The following is a 23,384-nucleotide window of genomic DNA, read 5'->3' on the forward strand; positions in this document are numbered from 1 at the left end:
TAGACTGCTATTCCTCTACCCTCAGTGCTGGCATCCCATATGGGTGCCGGTTCAAGTCCTGGCTGCTCCACTTTCGATCTAGCTTCCTGCTAATGTGAATGGGAAAGCACCAGAAAATGCCCTGAGTGCTTGGGCCCCTGCACCACAAGGAGGCTGCTGGCTCCTGGCTTCAGGCTATCCCAGCTCCCACCTCTTGTGGCATCTGGGCAATGAACCAGTGCGTGGATGATTCTTTCTCTCTCTCTCTCTCTCACTGTGTGTGTGTATGTGTAAAACTCTGCCTTTCAACCCAAAAGAAAATAAATCTTTAAAAAATACTGCCCGGAGACAGAACAAAGAAGTCTCCCTCTGGACTCTGGAGCTGCCAAGGGAGACGAAAGGGAGTATCCTTGTGTGTGTCGGTCCTTGTGTGTTCCCAGAGCCCAGCTGGCCTCTGGAGGCCACCCTAAAAGAAGGGTCCAAGTGGACCAGGGAGGGAGCAGACCCGGGAACTCACACAGCAGGGGAGAGTATGTTTGAAGGATCAGTGATCAGTCAGTCCCAGAGACCTGCTCAAGCGCAGCACCTTAGCTGGGACCACCAAGGCCAAGGGTAGGATCCTGGAGCTCCCATAACTGTGAGGCTGATGTGGCATGCCTGTGGTGGGCATGGGGCCAGTGTGGGTGAGGTGGGTCACAGATGGGCTGAAGGACTGGATTCAGGATAACAAGTAGGAGTGAGTGGGGCCACACACATGACCATGACAGGTTCCAGCCTGTCACTCTGCACTTGACCTCTGCCCTGCAGACCACATGGAAATTCCTCTTCCCATGGACCCTTCCTCTCTGGGGTTCTCCTCCACAGCACCAGCACTGCTGGAGAAGCCTAGATGGAGTTAAAAGCAGCCTGGAATCTGAATAGCACCTTAAGTACCTTAAATAACCCCTCTGATTCTGGTTAAAGGGGCCCGAACTTATCGGGCAATAAACCACAGGTCTTTGCAACCAACCCTGGGTCCAGACAGAATTGGGGGTCCTGGGAGACCACACAGCGCACCATCTCCCACTGCAGGTGCACAGAGAGTGGGGCCCTGAACCCTAGCGGTATGCTGGGGTGGGTCCCAGGCTGTTGCTCTATCCTCTCTGGCCTGCGCCGTGGCAGCCTAGCCTCAGCTGGTGAGCCACCCCGCTCCCTCCCACGGCCACCCACGTGGCAGCCACGGGCAGAGCTCCAGCTGAACATCAGGCAGTTGTCTGGCCTATGGGCAACACTCAGCCTGCAGCTGGGGCCGGGCCAGGCACACACCGCCACACAGCCCCAGTCACCATTCCTCTGGACATGGTCATCAACAGACACTCCTTTACACAAGAATTAATTATTGCAAGTATTCCAAACCTGTATAAATCTGTAGCAAATCATGAATCAAACACCTGGGAATGTAATCAACAAACCCAGAAATGACAAGGAGTCTTTTTTTTTTTTTTGCTCATGTTTTGTGAAATAAAGCATTGTAAATGCAAATGCAGTTGCCAAGCCTCTTCCAAAGCTCATTTCTGTCCGCCTCCCTGAGCTGCCGCTGGCTCTGGGTTGACCCCTCCTGCAGCAATCTGTATCATTCCATTACTTAGCTCAGAGTCAATATTTGAGGTGTTGAAGCCCCTGTGTGGTCTCTGGGGCACGATCTTTCTTTTGTGCTTCTTTTTGGTTTATGTTGTATTTCCCAGTTCTTTAATAACGTGCTGGGGCGGGCCTGTCGTGGTGGCCTAGCGGCTAACGTCCTTGCCTTGAACACGCCGGGATCCCATAGGATCAGCCTGTCAAATCCCATGAAAAATTCTATTGGGATTTGTGCAAGGATTTCCTGGAGCTTGTAGATTCACTTTGAGAAAAATGATAAGAGTCAACTCTTGCGTTATGTCCCTGAGAATTTTTCTGTTTGCCAGAGGCCAGCTCTAGCCGAGTTCGGAGCTCGAGAAGGGTGTGTGGCGTTGGCCAAAAGAAAAGACACGGACGCTGTCCCTTGGTACCCTCTTACAACAGCTCGAGAAGCTGTCCTTTTTATTTACTCAGACACATCACACCCCTCTGCACAATCGTTTGATTGTTCTGTTTTGACTTTATGTCTAAGTGGGTATGCACAGATGTTTGTTTTACTTTTTACTTCATGGTCAACCAGGTGCTCTTAAAGATAATTCTGTAAGTTGCTATAATCATTTTCTTCAAAGCAAGCCATTATTCAGTCTTCAGTAGCAGCCACTGGGTGACAGCCAGGACTCCAAGGCCAAGGCACATGCGATTACCTGCTAGTCACTAATACATTCCTACCACACTTCTATTTCCACAACTTGCCCATCATTTAATGGAAGAAATATGTTACTGGGAAAAAACATAAAAATCCAAGACAAAAGTTTCAAATATTAAATCTCCCTACAATTACAGGTTCTATAATCCCCATAAGTAAATAAACAATAATCAAAAGTATATCTCTATGATATTAATAAAATCACCCTATAATTCCATTAGTTAAAAAATTATAAAAGCGGCTAAAACAGCTACATTTTCTATGCTCTAAAGAGTTGCAAGGACAGGCTAACCCTTAGGGTCACAGTAACTATATTTTTTGCCATAGAAGTTTCAGCTCATACTCCCATCACTTCCATTAGTTTGTAAGATTCTTATCAAGCCATTTCCCAGAAGGCATGCTACATGTCTGGGCCAGATTCCAGGGCAATGGGCACGCACACAATAAGGTGTCCAGAAATGGCATGGGCTTAATTGTACTCCTGTGCACAGTTAAAGGCCTACTCACTAGAATATTAGCAATAACATTAACTCCCAAGCTCACATCAGTTACAAAAACCACCTCACAGGGGCAAACAATAATGCCTCGATAGATTACAGATTCCTAGTGGGATGCTTGAGTGTCCATGCAAAAAACGGGGTGAGATCGCATCAAGATGGTCAGAGAGACACCCCTGGGCCCTGCCAAACAGGGGAGCTGTTCTCTTCACACCTTCATGTCATCCACACCTACTGCACGGACCCCAGTATGTCTTAACTCATTGTGACGCTGAAACAACATGCCTGAGCCTCAGGAATCTGTGAAGTGCAGATGTTTCTTCCCTCCTGGTTCTGCTGGCTGGGAAACCCCAGATGAAGATTCTGGCAGCTTCCATGCCTGACAAGGGTCTGAATAGTGTTCCCTGTGCAGCGCACAAACCTTATGATCATATAGGACAAAAGGGGTTAGCTTAGTCCCAGCTTCACCCCTGCTTTTTTTTTCAAGATTTATTTATATTTACTGGTGAGGCATATCAGGTTTGCATAGAGAAGGAGTGACAGAGAGATAGAAAGATCTTTCATCTGCTGATTCACTCCCCAAAGAGCCACAACTGACAGAGCTGGGCTCATCTGAAGCCAGAATCTGGAAGCTTCTCAAGTAGGTGCAGGGTCCCAAGGCTTTGGGCCGTCCTCCACTGCTTTCCCAGGCCACAGGCAGGAAGCTGGATGGAAAGTGGAGCAGCCAGGATAGGAATTGGTGCCCATATGGAATCCTGGAGCATGCAAGATGAGGATGTACCATTGAGCCAGGGTGCCAGACCCAGCCTCACCCTATGTGGTGCCACATTCATAGGCCTCTCTCCTTGCCACTTCTTGCCACTGATAGCCCCACTTCATCGCTCTAATTATGTTTTCTGATTTGCCACTGTATTTTCCAATCTGGTGTAGAGGAAAGTTAGTCATCTTTCTTGAAGTTGACCTTGACTTCAGTAACACCGCTAATTCTCCTATCAGTCTCAACGCTTTTCTCTATATTCTGAGTTATTTTCTACATACACCATCATATTGTCCACAAAGGCACTTCATTCTCCTTCCTAATTTTTTTTATGTTCTTTTCTGTCTTCTACTCCAGGCAGAACCTTACAGCTCGGGCAGCCTGTGATTTGATAACATAATTTCGTAGGTTTCAGTCCAAGACCGCCCGAGGCTGTCAGCGCCTGGTTGAGTAGACACCACAGCAGGAGACATTCTGGCCCACACCTTGACTTTGATGGACAGTGGCCTCGGGTTTGTAAGGGTAAGGAGGTTAGTTTGTGGATAGTGTGCATTGAATTACCATTTGATTTATGAAGACAGGATATTGCATCGGTGAATTAGCCAACAGTGGCTCATCCCTGCGTTGTGGAATCGAACCTACTTTTGCCATGATGCATTGGTTTTTGTGGGGCCACTGCTGTGTTTCAGGTGGCATTATAGTATTGGTGCTTTTGTGGTCTATGTTCTAATGGCTAACATTCATTAGGTTTGCTGTGCGCTGAAGGCTGCTTTTCATGAATTAACTTGATTTCACCACAGAAAACTTATTGTGAAGGTGACTTTTCTCCTTTCGTATGTAAGGCACTTGGGCCACTAAGAACTCAGGTCACTTCCTAGAAGTCACAGACGGGATACGCAAATGGTGGGTGGTACCAGATGGCCCCTCGGACGATCTCCTCATATCACAGTGCTGACACCAACACCCCGCACTCTGATTGGATCTTCAGTTGTGTTTTGTATGTCTTTATTTCAACTTGGTGCCAATTTACACTAACCTCAATAATTAATTGAATAACCTTCTTCTCTTCTTTTTTATTTTATAAAATATGTCAGACTCGGCCTGGCATGGTAGCCTAGTGGCTGAAGTCCTTGCTTTGCATACACTGGGATCCCATAAGAGCACAGGTCCATGTTCCGGCTGCTCCACTTCCTTCTGTCTTTCCCTCTCTGTAAATCTGCCTTTCCAATAAAAATAATTAAAATCTCAAAAAAAAAAAAAAGAAAGAAAAAAAGAAAAGTCAAACTCCTATAAAACTTGTTTCAGGGTCGTTGCTGTGGCATAGTTGGCTAAGCCTCAGCCTGCAGTGCTGGTGTTTCAAATGAGGGGTCAGTTAATGTCCTAGATGCTCCACTTTCCATCCAACTCCCTGCTTATGGCCTGGGAAGGAGACAGAGGATGGCTCAAGATCTTGGGCTCCTGCACCCATGTGGGAGACCTGGAAGAAGCCCCTGGTTTCTGGCTTTGTACTGGTCCAATTCCAGTCATTGTGGCCATATGGAGAATAAACCAGCATATGGAAATTCTTTCTGTAAACCTGCCTTTCAAATAACAGTAAGAATAAATCTTTTTTTTTTTTAAACTTATCTCAACTGGAATGAATTTGCCGCTTATTTTATTGTCTTGCCCTTTCTTTGAAAGGCAAAGATCTCTTTGAGATTCCCTGCCTACAGGTTCACTGCCTGATTTCTTGCGGCAGCCAGGACTGGGCCAGGGCTACAGCTGAGAGCCAGAAACTCAGCTCCAACCCCCTATTTGAACAGCAGGAACACAATCACGTGTGCCATGCCCGCTGCCTCCCGGAGTCAGCCTCAACAGGAAGCTGGAGTTGGGAGATGCAGGTGGGACTCCAACCTGGACTGGAATCGTAAGGCCACCCTGGCTCTCCTAGCCTTCAGCTGCCTCTATGTATTTTCAAGCGTCAAATTCATAGGAAAAATTGCCAAGACCATACAAAGAACATTTTCATCGCCTCTGAACCCTACAGTAGGCTTTACCTGCGAACACAGATGGCTCCTGTGTGGGCCACAATACAGACACTGTGGAAGATGAGCAGCTGTTTTACCAGGCATTGCTCGATCTGGAGTTGCCCAGCATATCCTCATGAGGAGCTTCAAGCTGCCACAGGACTTGCTGGAGACCAGCTCCGGCTGACTTGAGAGCTTGCGTGGATGGGCGAGAAAAAGAGAAAAAGAGACGAGACGTGGACCATTACGGCGCGATGCTCATAACGGACAACTCAGAAAAGTTGTCTTCTTTGTTTATACACAAATTATCACAAGCTTTTGTACAACATCCAATTGTTTCATTTTTACTTCATTATAAAAGAATGCTTACAAAATCAATCCTAAAACAATTCTTATTATTTTACTTCAGAGAAAATGTTTTCAGCAAGCTATTACTCATTCAAACCTGCAATGACCTGGCTGAAGCCAGGAACTCCACCGTTGGCAGCACATGCGGTTACATAGTGACAAGTGGTTTACTTATATCCAAAATCAATTTTCACTAAACCTAAACTAATATTACTTAAAATATCAAGAGTACAAAGTTAAAAGATCATAAATGAAAGGAATGTATAAAAGCATATATCATAGATTCTTTATTAAATCATATAATCAATCATGCATTAATTACCATCTCCTTCACTTAGTGCTGATTCAATTGTTTTTTGTTCTTTTGTTAAAGGGCAGTGGAAGGGATCAGGCAACTCAGCCTTTCTACAAACAGAGGGCCTTTACAAGAAACTTCTTTTTATCTTTATAAACTGTTTTCTTTCCTTAAATATGAGTGCCAATATAAGGTAGAAGTTTTTATAACTGTTTTCTTTCCCTAAATATAAGTGACAATATAAGGTTGAGATTTTAAGCCATTTTTGGGGGTTCACATTTGTTTCCCTTTAGAAGATGCCCCATATACTTTCTGTTTTCCATGGCGAGAAACCAAAACGTTTCATTTCACGTGTTGTAACAGTTTGAGGCGCATGGTAAACAAACTCTTTGTACCTCCATGATTGCCATCTGTTCCAAGATATTATCAAGCCATTTCTTAAGGAAAACATTACTTACGGTAGGGCAAGCTCCAGGACAAAGGTGGGCACATAACAGGATGTTTGGAGACATTGTGGGCTCAATTGTACTATTGTATGCTTTTAGCTGTGTGTCATTGCTTTACGTGGCTATGTTTTTACCATAACATGATTAATCAGTTTAAGGTGTTATACAGGAATCATTTCACATTTGCAGATAAACAACACCACCACCCTCAGGAGAATTCTGTGAAACATCCTCACAATGGGGTGAGGCAGCAATGAGGTGACCAGACATTCTGCCGGGCCTTGCCTCGCAGCCAGAAACTCCTGGTAGCCTTGCTAACCGAGAAGCGGTGCTCATCACAGACCCATGCCATCCGCCCCAACTCCCCGCAAGGACCTTTGGGAGGAACATCACAAAAATGCCTTGTTTTCTTTACATTGCATCCTGGAGGTGGTGCACAATTTTGATTTACCCCAGTTTTGGGGTTGTTTATTTCCATATCTTTGCTAGGTGTTCTACTAGCTTCCATAACGAATGACCAGAAACACAATACTTCTTATTTATGTATTTATTTTTATTTTGCTCTCACCTTCTGAAGCTCAAAAACCTAACATCAGTCTTAACCCAAAGGTATCGACAGGGACAGGTCCAGGAAAAAAATCCTCTGTTTCCGACCTCTGCCAGTTTCTAGAGGCTGCCCTGGCCCTGTCTGGCTTATATAGCTGCATCACCCCCAATTCCTCCTCCCCGTCACTATGCTTTGCTCCCTGTCCTTCTCGTTGGGACTCTGGGACCACACCCGGCATTTCCCATCCCAGCATCCTTAGCACCATTGCACCTGCCAAAGTCCCTTTGCCATATCCTCACCAGGTCACTGTCACAGCTTCTAGACCACAATGGAGCACAGAGATAGGGCATCCTACGGTCATCCACAGGTGGAATCTGCCCAGCTCCTCCTCTGAACAGTTCATGCTCCCTCCCCCTAACAATCAGTGAGTATCCTCAAGTGACCCCTTTCTCACCAAGCTTCCCAATCGATTGCTCGTCTCCTCCAGTATCTACTCCTAGTGCCTGTTGAACTCAACCAGTCATAATTCATCACTGTCAGGAAGGATTTACTTGAAAGGCAGCATGACAGCGGGGCAGGGGGAGGAGGGAAACATAGAGTTTGTTCTCTGGTTCACTCCCCCAGATGACCAGGAAGGCGGGTCTAAAGCCAGGAGCTTCTTCCGGCTCTCTCACATGGTTGCAGGGGTCCAAGCACTTGGGCTGTCTCCCACTGATTTCCTAGGCGCTTGAGCAGGGAGCTGAAGCAGAAGTGGAGCATCAGCGACTTGAACTGGCATCCACAGGGGATGCCAGCACCTGCCAGGATTGATTGGGATGCCAGTACAGTATTGATTTCCAAGCTCAACGAGCCCCAAAGGCGGCTTCTTTGTCCTACCCTTCTTGCCCAGCGGCAGGATCCACCCTCTTCCTCCCCGCCCACCTTGGCTGGCTGAACTCCTGACAGCGCAGTGGCTCTCTAGGGCTCCTGCGCACTGGGTGACACTTAGGGGAGGATGCAGAGCTGACAAACCAGAGCAGCAGACCCCCTCTCTCCCTCCTTCTTTTGCATTGTTCCCCACTCCCCACCACCCCTTTCTCTTTCCCAGAGACAGGTACCTTCAAACTCCCAGCCTGCAGCAGAGGGCTTTCCAGGCCCTCTTCCCCCAAGAAGACCTGACCCTGCCTGAGCGGCCAGGATTTCGTTTCGGGTTTCGAATGAGCTGATTTCTCAACCCCACACTGCCTCTGAAAATTTACTCTTCCGGTCAAGCCTATTCTTGGCGAAGAGCCCCAGATCCTCTGACCCATTGCAAAGACAAGGCCAGCTCCCTGGCACCCACATGGTGGCTGTTTCAACGTCATGTGACAGACAGAACATCAGACGCCAGCGGGAAAGGTTTGGGGAGGACCAGAGGGAAGGCATGGGCGGAGAGGCCCAAAAAGGGAGGCGCTAGGCTGCCTTTGGAGGGGCCCTTCTCAGCCCCCTGTCCCTGCCCCTCCTTGCCCTGGTCTGCAGGGGTCAGGGCTGCGCGTACAGGGCCCAGATCTGCAGGAGAGGGGAGCTGCCCTGCCAGGTCTCGCCGGGTCCCCAGACCCCAGGGGTGCAGTCCCGACCCCTGCGCTCATCAGCCGCACACCCCCGGGCCTCCACAGCTGACCCACCCTGCCCCTCATCATCACCCAAGCAGCCCTGGGCGCCCCCACCCCACCCCACCCCGGGTGGCCACGCCCATCCCCAGGAGGTGGGGCTCCCGGCGGGGCCCTGCGCGGAGTCCGAGCACTCGCAGCCGCGCCGCTTGTCCTCCAGGACCCGGCCGGGCGGCACTCGGCGGCTGGCGCGGCTCTGGGCGCCGGGCCCGACGGCAGAGCTGGCGGCTGCCATGCGGACCCTGCACCCCCTACTCCTCTTCTGCCTGCTCGCCCTGGGTGGGCGCGGTGAGTGCTCTGGCGAGGGGCGGGGGAGCGGGGCAGATCCGGCTACAGGTGGAGGGTGGATGGGGGGAGTGGCCCCGAGGTGGTCCGGATGGAGGGAGGGGGCGCGGGTGGGGCCGTGGCGTGGGAGGTGTGGGACCCTGGGCCCCCCTCGCTCGGGTCTGCACTGAGCTGCGCGCGCAGGGCGGCTGCTGCCACCGACCTCGCCCTGACCCTGCGGTGCGGGGCAGAGCCCTGAGCAGAGCAGCCAGGCAGGGTCACCCCCTCCGCCGGTGAAGGGCGCGCTCCGCATCCAGGAACGCACGGCGGGTGCCCCTCCCTGCTAGGCGACCCTGCACCCATGCCTTTCTTCGCCCCTCCTGCCTCAGTTTCCCCATCAGTTCTACAGCGATGGTAGACCTATGTCCTGGGGGACTCAGGTGTGCCTGGGGGTCATGACAAGGTTTCTTTTTTAAAAAAATAGTAATAATTTAATTTTTTTTTTGAAAGGCAGAGTTACAGAGAGAAAAGGAGAGACAGATTTTCCATCCACTGGTTCACCCTCCAATGGCCCCAATGGCCAGAGCTGGGGGCAGGCTGAAGCCAGGAGCTTCTTCTGGGTCTCCCCGCGTGGATGCAGGGGCCAAAAACACGTGGGCCATCCTCTACTGCTTTCCTAGGTGCACTAACAGGGAGCTGGATCGGAAGTGGAGGAGCCGGGACCCAAACAGGCTCTGATAGGGGATGCTGACCCTACAGGTGGAGACTTAACCAACTTTGCCACAGCTCCAGCCCTGCAGGGCTTATTAAAGTGTGGTCCTCCGTGCAGACTCCTGAACCCCACTGTAAGCTCAGGGGTGTGGGATTTCAGGAAATGGTACCTGGGAATCTACATGTGTCCTGCCATCCAGGTAAGGAAAACTCCAGTAGCTGCCTTTTCACACACAGGACTCAGGCACTTCTTGATTGACTTGCCAGCTAAAGGCACACACCCACCGGGGTTGTCCATCTCACCCCTTCAAAGGCTTGCACGCCCCCGAGACGCTGTGTCCAAGTCCACGTTTGCAATGGGAAATGCATCCCATGCTGAACCCTCTGGTGTCTGGCTGCTGGAAGAGCAAGTTTTCCAGGAAAAGGAACCCCCTCCCGGAGCTGGACTAGTGGTGCCCACTCCTCATCAGAATTGCAGGTGGAGACTGGCCCCTAGTGGTGGCCTGTGAGTATGAGGGCTGGGCTGAGATTCCTGTGTTAGTCCTCTTCTGGACCAGGTGTGATGGTGAAGGGTCGCCCCGGTCTTGTGGGCTCCACTCAACCCCCACATGTGCTGCTCTGGGTCCATCCCCTCCAACACACACTCTTGGGGTGAGAGGAGTATGTCTCAATCCTCACAGCAGCGCTTTTCCTCCTGCCCCCACCTCCACGCACAGTCACAAGCAGAAACATGGGTCCAAGAGGGCTGTGTATGGAGGCAGCTCCCAGGCCTGACTCTGCCTCTGACTTGCTTTGTGGGGGTGTCCTTGAATGCCCTCCTGTTCTCTTGGGGACCAGTTTCCACAGCTGCTAAATGGAGCGGGGCAGGGGGAAGATGACCTGCGGTTTTGGGACTTCTGACAGGACCCCATGGCTGATTATCATGACAGAGCTTCGTCCCTCAAGGTCATCAGCTGAATTCCAGAAAGGCAGGACTGACTTTGTAACCTGAGCATGCCAGGTGTGCCTAGGGCCGGGGTAGGAGCTCTGAGAGCCCCCCAGAATAAGCTGGTTGGAGCAGCCCCCTGGGGCTGCAGTGAGGTGGAGCCCAGCCTGGCCAGGCCTGGACCCAGCCTTGTCTAGCAGGGAGGGTCAGAGGTGGTGGCCAGCCTAGATGCTATACTAAAGCAATCCTGCAGGGGGCGGCCCGGTAGAGCTCCAAGGCTAGGCCAGCCTCGCCGGGTATTGAAGCAGCTGGCCTCCAGGAGAGGGGTTCTGGGTATGAGAGGCTGAGAATCTAGGCCAAGCTTCCCCAGGATTCCCCTCTGCAGAGCCCCCCGGGGCTGTGTGGGGGAGGGGCGGCTGGCAGCAGGTGCGTGGGTCCATGGGGAGCGTCTTGCAAGGCGCTAAATATTGCATCTGCTCCAGATGGGCAGCGAGTTGGAAAGCCCCTGCGTGCAGTCAGTGGGGCAGTGGCTGCTGCTCCCAGCCCGGGGCCTAGCGTCCAGCGAGAACTCTGGGCTTCCTGGCCCTTTTCAGAGGTGGAGATTGGGCGGGACTCACAGATGGCCATGGGTGGGAGGATGTGTGTGACCAGAGCACTGGGGCCTGGTGACCCAGGCACTGCCCTGGCCAGCATCCCTGTCTTACTTTTTTTCTCCCTCTGCCAACCAGCTCTTGCGCTCAGCACTGCTTCCTCTCTCTGTCTTTTTCCTTGCTGCTGGGCTTTCCCATTCAGAGGTCCTGGCCTTCCCCAGAGTCTTCCTCTTTCCAAGGTACCACCCGTCTCCATCCCCTCCCCCACACCCATGCTCTCTGCCGACCTCAGAGCTCACAAGGTGAACCTGGCTTGTGCCCTCAGACACCCAAGGGAGAAGAGATGAAGTCCACGTGGGAAGAGAATGGAAACAGCCCTGAGGCTGTAGGGGGATGGTGGTCCTAGGTCCCCCACCCAAGGAGGCTGCAGCAGGGCTGGGTCCCTGCACCTGGCGGCTCACAGGGATCATGCATTCTGCAGGTCTCTCATGAGGAGCCCCAAGGGACATGGAAAACAGAACAGCTGGCCTGGGGTGGCCTCTCTGATGAACCAAGGGAGGGATGAGGAGTTGGCGCCCCCCAGCTGGAGGAGGAGGAGATGCTCAGAGCGAGGAGGGGTTTATGGCCAGAGGGAGCGAGGGAGGGAAGAGGTACAGTCTCCGGCAGATAGCTGAGCTCTGGTTTGTGGGATGTTGGGGAGGTGTTTGGTCTAGTGACAATGACCCCACTTGGCCACAGTGGCTCAGCTGTCCCTTGGGACACACACATGCCGTGTGGGAGTGCCTGGGCTGGGATGCTGCTCCCAGTGTGCACATCCTGGGAGGCAGTGTGGGAGCAATCAAGGGCTCCCACCCCTCCCCCACCCCCCACGTGGGAAACTCTGATGGAGTTCCAGCCTCCTAACTTTGACCTGACAGAGCCCTGCCTGGTGGGAGCACCTGGGGGAGGGAGAACCAGTGCATAGAAGAGCCTTCTGTCATTCTGCCTTTCAGAGAATAAAACTCCAGATGTTACGTGGGTGCTCACCTCTCAGGGTGGCAGGGTCCAAGGTTCCAGTTGCACTCTTGTCCTAGTTTTCTGGTTAGGAGCCCCTTGGAGGCAGCCGGTGTTAGCATGAATGAGGGGGGCTCCTACTTGGGACCATCCACATGGAAGACCAAGATGGAGCTCCTGGCTCCGGGCTTCAGCCTGCCCTAGCCCCAGCCATTGTGACCATTTGGGAGATGAACCAGTGAGTGAAATCTCTCTCTCTCCCTCTCTTCTTCTCCCTCACTCCACTTCTGCTTACCCACTCTCTGTAACTGCCTATTAAATATATAAAAATAAATCTTGAACAAAAAAAAAAATTTTACTCCAGGGCCAGCGTTGTGTTAAGCTGCTGCCTGCATGGCAACATCTCATATGGGCACCAGTTCGAGTTCTGGCTGCTCCACTTCCAATCCAGTTTCCTGCTTATGGTCTGGTAAAGCTTCAGAGTATGCCCCAAGTGCTTGGGGCCTTGCGCTTGTGTGGGAGACCTAGAATAAGTTCCTAACCACTGGTTTCATCCTGGCCTAGTCCTGGCTAATGTGGCCATTTGGGGGAGCGAACCAGCAGATGGAAGAGCTCTCTGTCTCCCTTTCTGTAACTCTGCCATTCAAAGAAATTCTTAGGGAGTGGGGTAGTCCCTTTGTATTCAATTTGAAGCCTCTAAGGAGAGGCTGCCAGGCTCCAGTCGGCCCCTCCCCCAAGGGTGTGGACAGCCTAGCTCTCAAGGCTGCCCCAGCCCTAGTGGTCTGGCTCTTTGGTGTGTGTGTGTGTGTTCCCAGGGGATGGCCGCTTGGCCAATGCCGAGGAGAAGCTGATGGACGACCTCCTGAACAAGACACGCTACAACAACCTGATCCGCCCAGCCACCAGCTCCTCGCAGCTCATCTCCATCCACTTGCAGCTGTTGCTGGCCCAGCTCATCAGTGTGGTAGGTGATGCGGACAGGAGGGATATAGAGAGAGAGAGCATGCGTGGCTGTTGGAGCATGCAGGGCCCAGAGCCAGGTGATTCAAGCTTTCCTGAACTATCAGATTAAGAGGCTGGACCCTAGATGTATCCCTGGATCTTGACACTGGGCAGTGAGTGAAGGTTGACAGCCCTGCCCTTGGTCCCCTGAGTTCTGAGCCCTTCGATCCGAGAGTGCTGGGCTCTCTGCTCTGGAAGGCCCTGCCCATGGTGTGGGGCACTTGTGCCTGCAGGCTCTGCAAACCAGGCTCTCAGTCAAGGCCTGAAATGTGGCGGCTTCAGGTCACAGAGCATGCACTGGGCCCGGGGTGTGGCTCGACAGTGAACATGCAGAACGAGAGAGGTCAGCGATTCCAGCGGGGGGTGTCACTTCTGAATTCACCTGTTTTGTCTTGGTGGGAAGCCAGCCGTGTCACACCCACACTTCTCCTTTATGTCCCTCCCAGCCACAGGATGGCAGTCGTAGCTACAAGCCTGAACGACCTGTGGCTGGAAGTGACAAATCATTTTCTCTGGGTTTCTTTAAAAAAAATTTTTTTTAATTATATATGTGTGTTTGTTTTATTCAAAAGGTGGACAGATGGGAGAGACCACATGGAGCCCTTCCATTTGCTAGTTTGCTTCCTGCATATCCACAACAGCCAGGGGATAGGACAGGACAAGTTTAGGGCCCTGGAACTCCATCCAGGTGTCTCACGTAGGTGACAGGGACCCAAGCACTGGTGCCATTACCTGTTACCTTCTAAGATGTGCCCTCGCAGGGAGCTGGCTTAGAGGTGGGGGAGCCGGGGCTTGGACCAGACACTTACTCTGGTATGGGGCTTGGGCCTCTTACAAGGGTCTTAACCAGCACACCAGGCCTTGACCTTGGCAGCCCCTCTCATTGGCCAGGGCTGCGCTTCATGTCCAAACCCTAATGATCCTTTTTATATATCAGCATTTATTTTATTTATTTGTAAGGCAGAGCTAGAAAGAGAATCTTCTATCCACTGGTTTACTCCCTAAATGGCCATAAAGAGCCCCGCTACAACAGGCCTGACTGAACTGAAGCCAGGAGTCAAGCGCGGGGGGCTTCTTCTGAGTCTCCCATGTGGGTGCAGGGGCTCAAGCACTTGGGCCATCCTCTGCTGCTTTCCCAGGGGCATTAGCAGGGAGCTGGATGGGAAGGGGAGCAGCTAGAATTTGAACTGGTGCCCATATGGGATGCCGGCACTTGGGCAACTAATCGTTGGCTGGAGACGGGCTAGACTCACCAACAAGGGGTGAGGGAGGGGTGTGTGGGTTTCCGGTGTCTGATGAGGCCATGGACTGTGAAGGAAGCAACAGGAGGGTCAGGCAGGGTGCACAGCTGCGTAGGTGGCCCAGAGGTCCACTGGAGAGCCTGCTCAGCCGCATCTCCATCCAGTGTGGCTGGAAGCGTTTCCTTCTGGTCCCCAGTCCCAAAAGATAACTCTCATCTCCCCTACTTCTTGGAGGGCAAATAGGAACCAGGTTGGGGGGGTCTACGGGGGCACAGAGGCCCGGTTGTAGGAGCAGGTTCAAGAACACAGGCTGCACCTGTTAAGCAGGTGGTTGGAAGTCTGGATAGCCAGGGGTGTCAGGTGCAGACAAGGCATGCATTGTGGGAGAAACAGGTTGGACTGTGCTGCCAATTGGTTGTGAGTTTGAATGAGAAACATCCTTCAGGAGGCCTCTGGATTAAAGGTTTGTATGAATAGAACGAAGAAGACAGAAACCTCATTGGCTCTTGGCGTGGGAGGCAGGGCCTCTGGGAGGTGACGAGATCTAACGGACAGGGGTCATTAGGACGCAGCACCCATGAGTAAGACCACAGAGACTAGGCAGACACACACCTGTTCCCTCTCACCCCGGCACTCTACCAGCAGGAATGCCACTTCCAGGGGGCCCACTGACCATAGGCCAAGGTCAGCCTCCCTCCCTCCTGGGTAAGCTTACTTCAAGTATTTTAATAACAATGAGCAGAAGCTGATAACCGGCTGTTAGGTCTTCATAAATGTGTGTGGAGTGGGGTGCCATGGGATCCCCTTCTGTTCTCAGTTGCAGGTACACTAGCGGCCCATGGCCCACTGCCATCCTTCCCCTACCCCTAGGGTTACAGCCCGGCCCCTGGCGACAGCTCGGAGGACAGTGTCTACCTAGCGGAGAGGTCAGGGCAAGCAGAGAAGCTGAGCCTCTTCCGGTCGGGTGGCTACCTCCTTCCTTCCCCACCCCAACCCCAGCCTCTGTCCCCGGCACCGCTGGCCTCCACAAACCCAGTCCCCACTCAAGAAGATTGTGGCCAAGTTAGCAGCTGGCCTCACTGTCCCCAACGAGGAAGCACAGCCCAAAGCTCTGTCTCTGTCCTTTGCGAGCTAGACCGGGAGAAAGAGCTCCCAGCCAGGCCAGCCCAAGCTTGCTGGCATCTGAGACTGGCCAAGGGCTGCTTGCTTAATGAGATGACCCCAGCTGGTACCACCCAGGGAGGGGGCAGGCTCAGGCTGCCCGCCCATGCCAGTCCCGCTCTGGATGTCCCCTGGGGGGACAGATGCCACCAGAGGAGGCAGGGACACAGCTGCCAGCCTGCTCCTTTTGCCCCCACCTGCTTCTTCTACTGGGTGCTGTCATGTTGTTGAGAGCTTGGAACTCGGTCCGGGTGCTTATCTTCCTTGTTATCAGCACAGTTTACAGGTGGAAATTTCTAGAGAACAGGCCCAGTGCTGGGTGAGGGAAGCGGGCTTGGGAGCAGCTTTTCGGAGAGGGGCTGGGACCCATAGCCCTGTACCTCAGACACATTCAGCAGCTGCTAGGGGGCATGAAGGAGAGTTGGGGGGCAGGGTGAGGCATGAGAGAATGTGTTGGGTGATAGCTTGACAGGAGGTTTATGACACCTTTGTTATACATGAGATCTGTGCAGGTCACAGTGTAAACTGTAACCAGGCTGTCAGACCTGTAATAGTCTTGATCCGCCTCCCCCACCCCCACAGTCTTCTATTTTTTTCTGAAGATTGATTTATTTTTATTGAAAAGGCAGATTTACAGAGAGGAGAGACAGAAAGATCTTTGACCCACTGGTTCACTCCCCAAATGGCCGCAATAGCCGGAGCTAAGCTGATCCAAAGCCAGGAGCCAGGAGCTTCTTTCAGGTCTCCCACATGGGTGTAGGGTCCCAAGGCTTTGGACCATCCTCAACTGCTTTCCCAGGCACCCACTTGGGATCCCAGTGCTTGCAAATAGAGGAGTAGCCAATTGACCCAGCATGCTGGGCCCAACTTCTTTTTACTTTATATTCTATTTTTTCTTTTTATATTTCTTTTAAAATACTTATTTATTTACTCGAGAAGCAGTTAAGGGAGGAGAGGAACTTCCATATGCTGATTCATGTCCCAGATGGCCGTAATAGCTAGAGTTGGGCCTACGGGAAGTCAGGAGCCCAAAACAGCCTTTTGCATGATGCTGGCTGGCCCCATCTGGGAGGGCTGCTCCTTCCCAACTAATTCATAGTTCCCCCTTGCCTCTGCAGAATGAGCGAGAACAGATCATGACCACCAACGTCTGGCTGAAACAGGTGAGTGCCCCCACTTGCTCCCACCTGCTGCGAGGGTCCCTGGCCCCAGGTTCCCCTCCCCTGCCAGTGACAGGTCCCCACTGCCAGGGTCCCTGGCCCTAAACTCCACCCCACCCATTGACAGGTCCCCACTGCCAGGGTCCCTGACCCCAAGCTTCCCCCCTGCCAGTGACAGGCCCCTGCTGCCAGGGTCCCTGGCCCCAAGCTCCCCCGGCCAGTGACAGGCCCCTGTTGTTAGGGTCCCTGGCCCCAAGCACTACCCCACCCAGTGACAGGCCCCCGCTGCCAGGGTCCCTGGCTCCAGCTCCCCCTGTGACGGGGAAGGGCCTTCTCTGTGCTCCAGGAATGGACTGACTACCGCCTGGCCTGGGACAGCTCCCGCTATGAGGGCGTCAACATCCTGCGGATCCCGGCCAAGCGCGTCTGGCTGCCGGACATTGTGCTTTACAACAAGTGAGTGGCAGGGGTGGGGGCGGAGCGCTGCAATGTAGGCTGGGAGGAAAATGGAGTGAGCAGAAGCCACCACCCTTTGTTGGGGTTGGGGGCAGGGATCAGAAGGCCAGACAGGGAGGGGAAGGGGCCTGGCCCAAGTCCCCCAGGCTCAGCTGAACTGCGCCCTGCCCTGTCCTTTCCACTGAAGCGTCAGTCGTTTGGTGGGGGCTGCCTGGGGATCACCGACCTGCAGGTGCACAGGGACCCTAAGGAGGTGAAAAGAGATTTTGACGCTTATCAGGAAGTGACTGAGGAAGGAAAAGCCAGGCTGGAGTTCAACTCTTCCTCTAAGGTTTTGCCTCTGGAAGTGGTCACTTAACCACGTGGAAGCCTTGATTTTCCTCCCTGCAAAGTGGGCACAACAAACTCTTTAGAGCAGACCTCGTTTTGGGGTGCAGAGTTCCCCACCTGCACCTGCCCCACCCTCTGCCCTGTCTCTCTCACCCCGTCACCCCCCAGCGCCGACGGGACCTACGAGGTGTCGGTCTACACCAACGTGGTGGTGCGCTCCAATGGCAGCATCCAGTGGCTGCCGCCGGCCATCTACAAGAGCGCCTGCAAGATCGAGGTGCGGCACTTCCCCTTCGACCAGCAGAACTGCACGCTCAAGTTCCGCTCCTGGACCTACGACCACACGGAGATCGACATTCTGCTCATGTCACCCTGGGCCAGGGTGGACGACTTCACGCCCAGCGGCGAGTGGGACATCGTGGCCCTCCCCGGGCGCCGGACGGTGGACCCGCACGACCCCACCTACGTGGACGTGTCCTACGACTTCATCATCCGCCGCAAGCCGCTCTTCTACACCATCAACCTCATCGTGCCGTGCGTGCTCATCACCTCGCTGGCCATCCTGGTCTTCTACCTGCCGTCCGACTGCGGCGAGAAGATGACGCTGTGCATCTCGGTGCTGCTGGCCCTCACCGTCTTCCTGCTGCTCATCTCCAAGATCGTGCCGCCCACCTCGCTGGACGTGCCCCTCATCGGCAAGTACCTCATGTTCACCATGGTGCTGGTCACCTTCTCCATCGTCACCAGCGTGTGCGTGCTCAACGTGCACCACCGCTCGCCCAGCACGCACACCATGGCGCCCTGGGTCCAGCGCTGCTTCCTGCACAAGCTGCCCGCCTTCCTCTTCATGACGCGGCCCGCCGGCCCCGACAGCGGCGGTGACCCCCACGGTGGCCCCGCGCGGGCCCCCTCAGCCCGCGGCCGCCGTGCGCCCCAGGCCGCCTCTGCCGGCGGCCCCTCCAACCTCTTCGGGAACCCCATGTACTTCGTCAACCCCGCGCCCAAGTCTCCTCCAGGCTCCGACACCACCGCGGGGCTCTCCCGGGAGTGCAGGCCCCGGGCGTCCGGGAGGTTCCGGCAGGACGTGCAGGACGCCCTGGAGGGCGTCAGCTTCATAGCGCGCCACATGAGGAGCGACGACCAGGCCCAGAGTGTAAGTGGCAGGCCCCGCCCCGGACACTCCCCGTCACAGCATGGCCCCGCCCCAGCCATGCTAGGCCACGCCCCATTTCCCTACCACACGCCCCCGAGCCACGTTCAGGCCCCGCCCCAGCCCTGTCAGGCCCCGCCTCCTTCCCACCCCCAGGAACGACCTGGCCCCGCCCTCCTCACTAACCCACACCCATTCCCTACGACACTCAGAGCCCACCCGGCCACACCCACGCCCCGCCCCGTCGCAAGCTGGCCCCACCCTCCTGGCTGGACCACACCCCAACCCCTACCACAGTCAGGCCCCGCCCCCTTCCACGCCTGACCAGACCCCACCTTAGTCCCGCCCTTGTCCCAGAGTTAACGCCCCGGAGATGGAGCTGCTCCAGCTCCCTGCACCGGAATGCACGAGGGAAATGGTAGCTGCGGGCGTGGGTGGGCGCACCAGCAGCCTTACTGTGTGCCGCTCGGGTCTCCCCGAAAGCAGACCCTGAGATGGGAACCTGGGTGTTGGTGGGTTATTAAGGGAAAGGGCTTCCTATCTAGCCTAGGAAGGAAGGGGGGAAAGCGAGGCAGGGGATGGCACACTGGCGATGGGCTGCAGTGTGGCTGTCCAGGGGTTACCTGCGTTACCACCCAAGCCTCACGACCAGCCATCACCAGCTCCTGTGCCCGGGCCTTGAGCACAGGCACCCTCAGGGCTGGAGAAAGTCTTCGGACACAATGGTCAGGCAGGCACCTGCTGGGAAGCTCAAGGGCATCGGAGAACACAGTGGGATGGAGGGGGAGAGCTGGGGCACCAGGACATCTGCCCCCGACCGCAGTCTGTTATGGCCCCAGGGTAATCTGGATTGCTGCAGACACGGGGCAGCGGGGCCTAGGAGCTGTTTGCACACACAGCCGAGCCGGGCAGTGTGAGCTCCCTGCTCGTTTCAACACTTGAACCAGATCAGACAGTGTGCACATGTGCTAGCAACACAGCAGAGCATGGCAGGGCTGTGGAAATGTCTGCAGGGTCTTCCCATTGCGGGGGTGTCTGTCTGCAGCTCACCTCCCCTGGGAAGCACGCACAGAAAACAGACCTGCGCACTCCCAGTGTGCCGTGTGCAGAGGAGAGGAATGAAGTTTGGACACGTGGGCTGTCAGGCGTGAGACAGTGCCTGGTGCAATTCAGAAGCAAGAGTCTATTCTGGTGCTTTTTTTTTTTTTTTTTTGCATCATACATGGAGTAGGATGAAAATACCAGTTGAGCTTCACAATTGGATTTTGCACCAAAATAAACTCACAGTTCCCAGCCCCCTTTCATCAACTTGTAAAAAAAAAAAATGCATATATATTTACAGGGAGAGAGGATGAGAGAGACAGACCTTCCATCTGCTGGATCACTCTCCAGGTGGCTACAGCAAGTCTCCCATGTGGGGTGGCAGGGTCTCAAACACTTGGGGCCATCCTTCTGCTGCTTCTCCCAGGCACAGTAGCAGGGAGCTGGATCAGAAATGGAGCATCCAGGACAGGAACAAGTATTCATGCTGGTTGCTGGCCTCACAGGCTACGCCGTAGTGCCAGGCCCTCCAGAACCTGTCGAAGCGCTGTCTGTCACACAGCATCATTTGCAGAGTCTGGGCGTGGGCTGGCAGCAGCACCTGGGGACGTGTTTAGGAGTGCAGAGTCCCCACCACCTCCCCCTACTGGATCAGCATTTTACCCCCAACTCCCACCCCACTCCCACCCCCCCCCAAGAGAGCCTTAAGCATCTTAAGTCGGAAAGTGCGGCTCCACAGGATTGCCAGAAGAAACTTCTAGAAGTTGGATGTGACTGTGCCAGCCTGCAGTTTAGTTCTCAGTAGCTCTGCCTCCCCTAATGCAGTCATTGGCTCCCAAACATTAATATGTGACCCGCCCTTGCCCCATGACTACAAGAGAACCACTTGTAGTTCCAAATTCCAGCTTTGGGGCCGGAACCATGATCTCTGGGGGGATGTCCAGGAGCCTGTCTTATCAGGCGAAAAACCCTGAGGCTGGTGAGCCCGCAGCAGAGGTGGCTCTGTGCTGGTCTCCTGCCCACCTCACATGGCCATCTGGCAGACACGCTGAGCTCACGCTTCTGGTGGCCTCCCCAACCGTGGGCACCCAGAGCCGCATTCATGGCCAGCCTCGTGAGGCTCGGGGCCAGGCAGGACTGGCTGCTGTTGTCATTACTGGCATCCATGAAGCCCCAGCACACACACGTTCCCGCTAACCCTCCCCCAAGCCTATGATGAGGCCCCAGCGCACTTCGAGGGGAGCAAGGCTCAGAGAGGTTCTCTGACTTGCCCAGGACACACAGCTGGTCCAAGGCAGAGCCAGGCTCTGAGGTAACCCCCCTCTGACTACCCCTCCCCACCTGCCCTGAGCACGTGCTGGACTTTCTTTGTGCCAGGGCCGGTCCATGCCCAGCCAGCTCCTGCTATGCTTTCCCCAGCACTTGCGCCTTCCCCGGTGATTAGCAGGTTGCTATTAATAGCCTGGACATCCAAAAAGAGGTTGGGGGGGAAGCATACACACACCCCAAAAAGAAAAACAAGAGCCATTTGTAATTGGGGTTGGCACAAAGCAGCCCAGAATAACTGGGAAGGGAGGCAGGCAACAGTGGAGTGTGGCTGGAGCCGTGGGGGCTGTTGGCCTGAGACCCAACTATCCTGGAGGGAGACTCATGCCTCTAATGGGGCCCTGGCAAATCAGGTCACTGACGTCAGCTTGCCAGCTGCTGCCCACATTTTTGCACCCTGGGGACCACACCAGGTCAGGGCTGTGCAGGCTGCTGGGGGCGAGGAGGCTGGCAGGTGTAACACCTCTGGAAGCCACAGCCATGGGCAAGTCTCAGACTAGGAAGAGGGATGGCTCAGCTGAGACAGCAGAAAAGTCTTAGAGGAAACTGTGAATGCAAGGGAACGGAGGGGTGGATGGCGTTCTAGATGTTCTTCAAGCTCCCCTGCCTCTGTGACCGCTGCCCCGGGCTAGGTGTACCCCAAGTCTCCCTCCAGGTAGAGAGGGTTTGGGGTGAATGCAAGAAGCAGCAGCCTCACCCCCTTTATTTGTCACCAGGTGGCACAGGCAGGGACCCCCCAAAAAGTGCATGAGGAAAAACAATGTCAGAAGACAAGTCTGTTCTGAGGTCAACATTTTTAAAAATAATCTGTGCAGTCTTCCCATCATGGCATTCACTTGCTGTTTCCACGGACTTCTCAGGGCTCCCGAATGTGACTTGAACGGCACCTCACATCCCTGCCATCTTTCAGCCCAAGCTCCCCGGAATGGCATGGGGGGAGAGGGGTGCCAGGAGGTGTTGGGGAGTGCGTGCGTGGCATGGGCAGAGGCAGAACTGTGCACCTGTAACCAGCTCGCTGTCTGCCTGCAGGTGGTTGAAGACTGGAAGTATGTGGCCATGGTGGTCGACCGGCTGTTCCTGTGGGTCTTTGTGTTTGTGTGTGTCCTGGGCACCGTGGGGCTCTTCCTGCCCCCCCTCTTCCAGACCCACTAGCTTTCCGAGTGGGCCTAGGCTGCTGACGTGCCCATGGTCCCCTGGGGGAGAGAGGTGAGAGCTGAGCGTGGACACGGAGGCTGTCTACTGCTAGGTCAGGGCTGGTGAGGCCCTCAGTGGACAAGTGACATCGGCCACGGCCCCCATCACTGCAGCCATGCTGCCAGCGACACTATCTCTTCGGAGTGCCTTGGAGAGACCCCCTGCAGGTGGACATGGCCATGGAGAACTTCCCACAGACCGGGCTTCCTGCACCAGCGCTGGGGAGGACACGGCTGCCCGCAGCAACTCCGTCTTGTGCACATCTGCCCATGCCCTGGCCCATCCCTGCATCCTTGGCATCCCCACGCTCCGGGGATGCTCCTGGTCTCAGAGCCCTTACCTGTGGCTGTGCTCTCCAGTCACCTCCTCTGAGCAGCCCTCCTTGGTCACCCACGGAGAGGGAACTCCATGAAAGCAGAATCCACAGGGCCTGGGCAGTCTGATGGTGCCCAATAAATTGTTGAATGAATACGTGAGTCCTACTCTTCCTTTTATTATTATTTTTAAAGGCAGATTTACAGAGAGAAGGAGAGACAGAAAGATCTTCCATCTACTGGTTCATTCCCCAAATGGCCACACTGGTCAGAGCTGAGCTGAGCTGAAACCACTAACCAGAAGCTTCTCCTGGGTCTCCCATGTGGGTGCAGGATCCCAAGGCTTTTCTTGACTGCTTTCCCAGACCACAGGCAGGGAGCCGGATGAGAAGTGGAGCAGCCACGACACAAACCACATGGGATCCTGGCGCCTGGGATTAGTCAGTTGAGCCAATGCTCGGGCCCCTGCCTCCTACACCTCCTTAAGGCTCAGGCACCCCTTCTAAGACTTCTTCCAGGCTCCGCTGCCAGGCTTTCTCAATGTCCTCACACATACACAGGCTTTGCAGCCTGCTTGCTTTCCATCCGGAGGTGTTTGAAGCCTCCCGCGGTTTGACCTTGCTGGTTCAGGAGGCTGAGCATAGCCCCTTGCGCATGCGTCGAAGCGCATCCTGGCTCCGGTTTGGATCGATGAGTAAAATCACTGTACCCAGTTGTGTCT

At 54.4% G+C, this 23,384-nt stretch overlaps 1 protein-coding gene across 1 annotated transcript; it reads left to right on the top strand.

Moving 5' to 3' along the window:
• Window positions 1-8,950: 8,950 nt before the first annotated feature.
• CHRNB4 (cholinergic receptor nicotinic beta 4 subunit) lies at window positions 8,951-22,787 on the top strand. The gene is made up of 6 exons (XM_012929651.2): window positions 8,951-9,093; window positions 13,104-13,252; window positions 16,811-16,855; window positions 17,199-17,308; window positions 17,807-18,791; window positions 22,185-22,787. Exons 1-6 carry the CDS (start codon window positions 9,039-9,041, stop codon window positions 22,305-22,307), a joined length of 1,467 nt encoding a protein of 488 aa, XP_012785105.2. The 5' UTR covers window positions 8,951-9,038; the 3' UTR covers window positions 22,308-22,787.
• The last annotated feature ends 597 nt before the right edge of the window (window positions 22,788-23,384 follow it).

Source organism: Ochotona princeps, chromosome 6 (assembly GCF_030435755.1).
Source record: "Ochotona princeps isolate mOchPri1 chromosome 6, mOchPri1.hap1, whole genome shotgun sequence".
Lineage (NCBI taxonomy): Eukaryota > Metazoa > Chordata > Mammalia > Lagomorpha > Ochotonidae > Ochotona > Ochotona princeps.